This window comes from Zophobas morio, unplaced genomic scaffold, assembly GCF_036711695.1.
Source record: "Zophobas morio isolate AGI-343-1 ecotype UQ-CSIRO unplaced genomic scaffold, CSIRO_AGI_Zmor_V1 ptg000213l, whole genome shotgun sequence".
Lineage (NCBI taxonomy): Eukaryota > Metazoa > Arthropoda > Insecta > Coleoptera > Tenebrionidae > Zophobas > Zophobas morio.
The window spans coordinates 282039-290823 of NW_026972317.1; the positions used below are offsets into that span (position 1 = coordinate 282039).

At 30.4% G+C, this 8785-nt stretch overlaps 2 protein-coding genes across 2 annotated transcripts; one reads left to right on the forward strand and one right to left on the reverse strand.

The window, feature by feature from the left end:
• Positions 1–829: 829 nt before the first annotated feature.
• Positions 830–2313, reverse strand: LOC135146114 (ras-related protein Rab-8A-like). The gene is made up of 6 exons (XM_064078256.1): positions 2280–2313; positions 1983–2184; positions 1784–1876; positions 1623–1691; positions 1420–1556; positions 830–1114 (listed from the first exon to the last, which is right to left on the reverse strand). Exons 2-6 carry the CDS (start codon positions 2086–2088, stop codon positions 893–895), a joined length of 627 nt encoding a protein of 208 aa, XP_063934326.1. The 5' UTR covers positions 2089–2184; positions 2280–2313; the 3' UTR covers positions 830–892.
• A 3507-nt stretch (positions 2314–5820) lies between these two features.
• LOC135146130 (uncharacterized) lies at positions 5821–6729 on the forward strand. Its single transcript, XM_064078276.1, has 3 exons — positions 5821–5886; positions 5942–6034; positions 6098–6729. Exons 2-3 carry the CDS (start codon positions 5945–5947, stop codon positions 6719–6721), a joined length of 714 nt encoding a protein of 237 aa, XP_063934346.1. The 5' UTR covers positions 5821–5886; positions 5942–5944; the 3' UTR covers positions 6722–6729.
• The last annotated feature ends 2056 nt before the right edge of the window (positions 6730–8785 follow it).

An 8785-nucleotide genomic window follows, 5' to 3' on the forward strand; every position in this document is an offset into this window, starting at 1 on the left:
TTGTCTATTACAACATCAAGTTCTGATTTACAACTTTTTAATAAATGCCAAAGTACGTAGAATTATTATTTATGTTTAAAAGTAAACTCCAACCTTAAACCGGCAACAGTGCAGCTAAAATTACCAGTTAGTGTGAGTGAGGGGGGGGTATGAAAAATTACACCAATTTTCTAAGGGCTCTCCTTAAACTTCCTTTTTTCTGCACGGCCAATTTTTTATAAAAAAAAGGTTAAAATAATTTCATCTACGTTAATATATCATGAACCTTAAAGTCCTACAACTGTTTTTCATACCCTTTTCTTATCAGAAAATATTTGTGCCTAACTGCTAACAAACCTAAGCAATATTCCCCACTTATAAGGGTCATAACAAAGCTGGAAACCATAACCAACCCGCGCCTCTCTTTTGGTAAAGAATTTACTTTATCTTTCGCGGGACCTTTTAGAGGTTGCTCTCATTTGAGCAAAAATAGTTATCAGAAATTTTAAAATTTTTGTGCAGGTCTCACAAGTTTTAAAAACAGGGCAAATTTAATCTGGCGTTGTTTACTAAATATAAAGAAAGAATTAAATAATATGCATGACTGGCATCCTCAGAGCGTACGCTTTTAGAACTCATGAAAAGTGTAAAATAATTGTGAACGCAGTAACCGATATCGGGAATCTCTTTAAGTTGTAAATAGTTAATTGACTAAAAAAAATTAGTACAAAATTTTTGTTAAGCATAATTTCCCTATCTAAATCCTTAATAATATGAATTATTTATATATATTATATTTCTTATAAAAAAATTAAAAACCATCTTTATTTTTTTAATACAAAGTATACTACTAACACATGAAAGCTCCTGCAGGGAAGCGAACAAATTTTAAATAAAAACTTTAACACTTCTCTCAGAAAAACTTGCAAAAAGATGATCCTTTTTTCTCGTGTTTACCCGAGACTTTCACGATCCCTCGTGCCTTAGATTTCGTTGAGGATGGCTCTACGCGAGACTCCAGCTTACTTTTGATGCGTCCAGACATTTCTAAAAAGGCCTCTTTTATATTAATCATTTCCTTAGCACTCGTCTCGTAAAACTGAAGGCCATATTTTCTAGCAAGATCTTTTCCTTCCTAAATATGAAAGATCCAAAAAAAAGTTAAGTTCGCATATAAAAAAAACGATTTAAACGAAATACTTTAATCAATTAAAAATCCTCTAGGCTTAAGCTACATAAAAAAAGTTTTTATGTTTTCCTTTACTATTAAACAACAATAAAATCTAATTTGTAAGTAAAGTTTGTTTAAAAAAAGGTAGACTAAAGCTTTTCAGCTAACTATAACAACTTTTTTAATCTTTTCATACTGATTAGTAAATTCTTCCTTCAAAGCAAACATATTTTTTTTCTTTATTGATTATTCTAAAACCAAAATCTTACCTCTTTAGAAACTTCACGGTTAGAGTCCATATCGCACTTATTGCCAAGAATAATCTTCTCAACGTCATTGCTGGCGTTCTGTTCAATATTTTTCATCCATTGTTGAATATTTTCAAAAGACTTCCGATTGGTAATGTCTATAATATTTTTTTAATGAAGCATTATTAAATTATTTTTAGTAATTTAAAAATAGTAACACGAACCGTACACTAACATAATGCCCATTGCACCTCGATAGTAAGCCATCGTTATGGTTCGAAAACGCTCTTGGCCTGTATAATACAATTTAAGTTGGTAACTAATTCATACAATATAAAAACATTATATCTTATTCAAATACTATTAAAGAATTATTATAAATAACCTGCCGTATCCCATATTTGGAGTTTAATGGTCTTTCCATCGATTTCAATAGTTTTAATTTTGAAGTCGATGCCAATGGTGGAGATAAAAGTGTCTTTAAATAAATTTATCTTCAATCGTAAAAAGAGCAATATATAAAATATTAATAAAAGTAACAGAAACGGGTGAAATTTAAATAAGTAGGCAACGAAAAAACTGACCGTTAAACGCGTCATCACTAAAACGAAACAAAACACATGTTTTTCCTACTCCTGAATCACCAATTAATAAAAGTTTAAAAAGGTAGTCATAAGTTTTTGCTGCCATTATAATTATGAATCCTCTGAAGGCAAAAAATAACCCAGAGTTTTTTTTAAAGAAAAAAAGGCCGCTTTAGTTAAACTTAAAGCAGTTGATTTTAACCTATAAGTTATAAATATATATAACCAGAGAAATATTATAATATAGCTTAAGGTATAGGAAAAGACTAATTCTTCCGGTTAAGGATAATAGCTTACCACAACGCAAGCACAAGCCGACTCAGCGAACAGCTCGTAGTCGCGCAAACCTCATAAGTGGATTTCCCCGTTTTATGAGTAATACAGTTAAAAGGAAAAATCAATAAAAGGAATTTTTTAAAAATGCGTGGACATAATCTCTTTTACATTAAAAAAAAAACCGAGATAAGGCATCGAACCTGTAAGTTACATTTTAAGTATATATACTCTTAATTATGTAGTAAAACGAACTTTATACTTGGTTGTAGACATGGGATTTGTTTATTGATGCATTTTGTGCTGATGAAGACTAAGTGTGAAGAGTTCTTAAATTAAAATCGATGAAGCTCAAAGGTCATAGGAAAATCGCTTTTCTAAAATGTTAAAAATAACTTTGGCTATTTCCAAAAAGGAGAAAAGTCTCGTCTTCTTTGCATGAAAAAAAAAGAACTAGCATCGCAAGATTAGATACGTAAATTTGTTTTGTCAATAATTTTACTGATAGTAGTGACCAAAATTAAAAAGCTTTTATACTAAAACATAAAAGAAGCAATTAATGCCATATATAAAAATATCCTGAGTTTATTTAAAAGATAATAATTTAAATAAACATTGACAAGATCACCCTAAAAAATAAGTCCTACACTACATATTGAAGAATGAAGAGAGATGTTATTAGCGACTATTTGGGTATTGTTAGTTATGTTTTGATATTATATTATAATTAACAACAGCTGTGTGATGCGGTGCAAGTTTTACAAGTACAAAGAATTAGTGGAAGGTTTAGCCAAGTTAGAAAGTCAATATTTTTGATCTATAATAAGATGCACCGAAAAGTTGACAAAAATATTTTGAAGAGGCCTAATAAAATAATTTTTTCGACCCTAATATCCTAAGGTTCTAAAAAGACCAAATGTATTATAACAAATCACAATTAAAAAAGCAAAAGCTTAATTCATAAAAAGTTAAACTCAAAAGGCTTTGAGAAAAATTAACTTAAAAACTAACGATAACAGAAGCGAAATAAACTTAGAACTTTGAAATTAAGGCAACAAGCAGATCAGTATTTAACTAGTTTTTTTTAAAATAACTGTATCGGTAAAAATGCGAGCATAAATTATATACAATATAGAAACTGCACTTGTCGCTATTAAAGTAAATTCGTCCAACGAAATTAAAGCTTGTAGCGGTGTAGAGCGAATCACTGCTGTATAAAGCAAAGAGATGTGATCTTTGCTAATCGTATTTAAGCTACATTTAGCAATTGCTTACAGCCCCAAGATTTCGTAAGGAATGCGATATAAATCTTAAAAGTAGAACTACTAAGGGATACCATAAATGGTAGAAACACGCAAGTACTTTCAAAAGGTAATTAAAACTTAAGAATTATTAAAACACTTCAGAATAATTAGTACGACATGCATAAATTGCTGGTGAGCAGGAACTATTAGCATTCTAACGATTGAGATAATCGCATACTTATAATATAAACTAATGGGACAACCCAATTTCTATCTTCAAGCTGTAAGCGCCAACAAACTGGGTAAAAACCATTATGACTCTCTAGAGTAAGACCAAGTACGCTAACGCAAAAACACTTTGAGAGAAAAATAAACATCAATGTGGCATAATTACCTCATAATTTACTTAATTCAACTGTAATAATTCTAGCAATTAGTGTGCGGTTGAGAGACTAATTTGGCCAGTCCCAATGGGTTTATTTTTAAGAGTAATCCCATCACACTAGGCTAAATGGAAGGAGCTTACTATTATTAAATTAGTCTTAAAAGAATTTTGACTATTCGTTTTCTAGTGTAAAAGAAGCAAAGCGGGCAATCATTATTAATTAGGTATATAAATGTACATATAGTAAAAATAAAAATAATTCGTATTTCTTGACGGAACCTTTTTGTTGCTGTGTCCTTGTTTAGTGAAGTTAACTTGTCATGTACAGTAAATGAGCAAATAAGCTGTTATATGTGAGGTCCTGCAGTAGCTCAAAAACTCTAAAAATTCTTAAAAATTAAAATGTATGAAAGACAGTATACTTTTATTTCGGACACATAGAAATGGTCGGCAAGAATTTTTCATCAAGAGAACCTAAATAAAACAGATAAATAAAATTTAACATTTAGGGCTTAAATATTAAGAAAAATTACCTTATATATTTAAATTAAAAACAAATCCTCTCTTTCTTCCTAAACATTGATAAATAAATTTGTTTCATTTAATTATTTTTAAAATAAAATATTTGTACAAAGTATTAAGTAATTTATAGTTATTCATTTTGGTTTGTGGTATTTTTTTTTTTTGTTTCTTCGTACAAAGCCCGTCGTATAATAAAACTTTTGTTTAAGGTATTTACATAAAAATGGTTTTAAAATTTTTAAAGTTTGCTTGAACTCGGTGTATTCTTTATTTGCTGATGTATGTATGATAACTTAATGAGGTCTTAGCTGGAAGTTTATTTAACTGATAATAACTTATTGAGGGCTTACCCTGCTCTCCTTGTTGTTAATCTCATTAAAAGTGAACAAACAGGTTTAAGGTAGCACTTAAACAGTAGCATATTTGTTCTACTACCCTTAGACTTCATAAAAGAAAATTAACATGTGGATAATTATATATAAAAAACTACATTTGTAAAATTTAAAAAAGGAAGATATACAAAAGAGAGATAAGTATAATGAGTAGCTTATGTCTGTGGAGTTACTAGTAACTTTTTGTGGATGTAATATTTGGGGTTTATTTAAGTTAAACTAAGGCTACTTAACAATTTATACTTGATAACAATAGTGCCTTCTCAGTGTATGCAATATTACGTTAGAAAGGAAGCCAAGAACAATAAGGTTTCCGTATCAAAAAAGCAACTGAGAGATAAAGAAAATTTTCAGATATATATTTTAGCCCTGGTCCTTTTAAAAAGGGTTACCATTGATATGTAAAGCTACTGAGCCATTGTGAGAAGGTTTGAAAAAATTTAAGTAATATGCTAAGAGAAAAATTTCTTTTATAACTACTTGCATAATATCGCGTGAAGTGGCCTACAAGTAACTAACGGCGCTCTAGTTTGCATCAGTTGACTCCAAGATAGGGAGTTACTAGGTTATAAGAAAACCCTCTAGACGCAGTTTTCCTGCTTAAATAAATTATGATAAAGAAATACATTAGGCTATTATTGCTTTTGAGAATTTTTTAAATGATGGCATTCATTAACTATTTTAGCATTGAATTTTGATAAACAAAATTATTAGTATTAAGCCTTTGTTTATTTGAGTATGTTCGTCTAACACAGACGTTGTGTACCTTTACGACAGTTTTTAATAAATTCATATTACATTTATAAATCTTTTCACTTCCATAAAACATGTATTATGGCGACTAGTAGTAATTATTGACTAAAAAAAAATAACTTCGGTGGTTATATATGCAAGAAAACCCTAATCTATGTTTTTAAATATTATGCAGAGCAACCCGGGAAGGCGAGCGCCGCACCTCACGTTACCCTCAAATTTTTATAAGGTTACAGTATGACAGCAAACCACTAATTAAAGCACATGAACGCGGGCTGCCTGCTTTTATATATTTTTTTTAATTTTTACCTTCCCTGGAGCTTCAAATATTTTAGGTAAACCTTCTTTGGAGCTATATAAATTTATATTATTTATTATATTACACTTAAGATCATGGTTGTTCCTCACACTATCGCTAAAAAGCGGGACAGAAACGAAAAGTTAAGGCTAGCTTTAATTAAAGCTCGCGTCTTAAAGAGAAGGGTGAGTTTTTTTTACTCTTGTTTTTCTTTTAAAAGTTACTTTCATATATTAACACGCCTCTAGGAGGTCACTTTGAAACGAAGAGGTTTTATTAAGAGAACAGCAAGATATTATAAAGAATATGAAAATAAAAAAAAGGAATTAATCCGCTTAGATCGCCAAGCGAAAAAAGAAGGCAACTTTTTTGTGAAGCCTGAGCATAAGGTTGCCTTCGTTGTTAGAATACGTGGAATTAACAAGATTGATCCCAAGTCTAGAACTATATTAAAGCTTTTACGCTTGCACCAAATTCACAATGGTGTTTTTATCAAAGTTAATAAGGCCACTATGAATATGGTGCGAAGAGTAGAACCTTACGTGACGTATGGTTATTTAAGTTTGAAGACAGTGAGAGATCTTATTTACAAGCGGGGTCACGTAAAATTTAACGGCCAGAGAATTCGTATTCAAGACAATGATGTTATTGAAAATAAACTTGGCCGCTACGGTATTCGTTGCATTGAAGATTTAATCCATGAAATTTATACCTGCGGTCGTAATTTCAAGCGAGCTAACAATTTTTTGTGGCCTTTTAAACTCAGTTCTCCTCGAGGTGGTTATGTGAAAAAGGGCATTCATTTTCAAGAAGGTGGTGATTACGGCAATAGAGAAGAAATGTTAAGTCAGTTTGTTGCTAGAATGAATTAGTTTCTTTGGTTATAAATAGTTATTTTAATAAAAGCTTTACTCTTCTCATTTTTTATTAAGTACTCGTAATTATACACTGTTATGTGTTGCTTCAATGTCTTAACTGTTTTTATAATATACTGCTCTGTTCTTTATTTTCCCCTTTTTTTACAGATATTATTATCAAAACAAAAAGTTTTTGGTGTATATACGTTATATTTTCATAATTTTTTACCACTTTGTTTTAATATTTCCTTTGGACAATGCTATTAAATAGTTGTAGCTCTTTTTATTTAGGTTAATCGTTTTATATTAGCTAAGAACTATGCCATCTTTGGCGTTATTATTAATAAAATATAAAATGCACGCCCAGGCTCAAAGTGCTTTACTTTACTTACATTACGATATGTAAAGAATTTTATTTCAAAGATTATGATAACGTGAATAACAAAATCGTAGCTTTTTGTACTTAACTATAGGGTGATTAAAAAATATTTTGTACGAAGCACTTGTCGGTATTAAAGCTTTTCCTCTCTAAGAATACAGCAAGTTATTAAAGTAACTCTATAACAGTTTTGGTTTTTATGTATGAATAAGTGGTGGGTTTTTTAATATATTAAAGCCTTCAGTACGGTAAGGCAAGACACGACTTACAACGAAAAAGCGTTTAAGGCCGAGCCCAGCGGTCTCGAGCATTTTTCTGCAAAAACTTTTCTAAACGCTTTCATTGCTTATTTAGACGTTTTACTAGTCTTAAGGTATTTTAAGGTTGGACGTTTGTATATTACTACATGTTACTCTTATACGAGGTTAAAAACCCTTTTATCCTAGACGAACGAAGCTCGTTACCGCAAATAAATATTCTGCTTGGACGGTCGCTTTTTAATGTGATAGATAATAAATCGATGATCCCATTAGCATTGCCCGGATTATTTTGTTCTCTGTCTTTTTTTTTTCTTCTCTGCACTGCAGATAGTTATAAAGTCATAAGACATAAGTCACTATTTTGTAGCGATCTTCATTCTTTCGCTTTAATAAAAACAGTTGCTTTAACTTACTGACCTTCGAGTTGGGGAACATTCGCTTTTGATAAAAAATTTTTTTTTTGTTCACCTTTCGGGATTTTATTTCGCTTTATATACGTGAAAAGTATAGCGAAATATATAGAGGTAGCTATTAACTAACTTTATGAAATGCGATATAGAGTTGAGCCTTATCATTTACGAATAATGGCCGGTGATGAATACTTTTGGGCGATGAGTGATCATCTATAAAATCTTTTATAAGTGCGTAACGCAAACGTAGCTAAGAAGACAAGAAGTGTACTCTGATTTAGATGCTATTAATATATAGATGCAGATGCATCTTCAAAATATTTAAGTGAACATAACTCAATAAACGTCTATAGAAGCTGTTTAAGTAAAAGTATATTAAGTTAAAAAGTTGGCTATGAGAAAAGAAGATCTTAAGTTAATAGCAAGAAAATAATTAACACCTATATGCTTTCCCTTTAAAAGATTATTTGAAAAATCTTGAGAGTTACTGAGTAAAAGACCAGTATAGAAGACCGATAAATGCTATCTTTTTAGTAAACAAGTCAATTTGCTTAGATATACACAAAAATTAGAACGAGTGCTTGAGAAGTGGATAGGAGTAGGAGAATTGAGAAGCTCAATGTTTTAGTAAGTTGTACTTCTGTGTTTTTAACAACTATATAAGACTACTAACTTGTTCTTTTGGTTTTCTAATTTTAGTTTTGACTGATGTTAAGTCCTGTAGACACAAACAAACAGTTACAAGACGAAGGAGCGCAAAGTAGGAGAATAATCTTATTTTATTAAGTATTTTTTTACATATATACACTGCTGTCAGTGAATTAACCACAAATCTTAGAGGTATAGGTATTTGCGTCTTGAAATTTTGGCTTTTTAATTTAAAGATGCCTCTTAGTAACAAGAAAAACCGAAAACGTACTATTATAATAATTATACCCGTATGAGGAATAATGTTCCTAGGAAAAATTATACTTAGTCACCTAATTTATACGAGAAATCCAACCCAATTAACAAAAAAAACATTAATTTT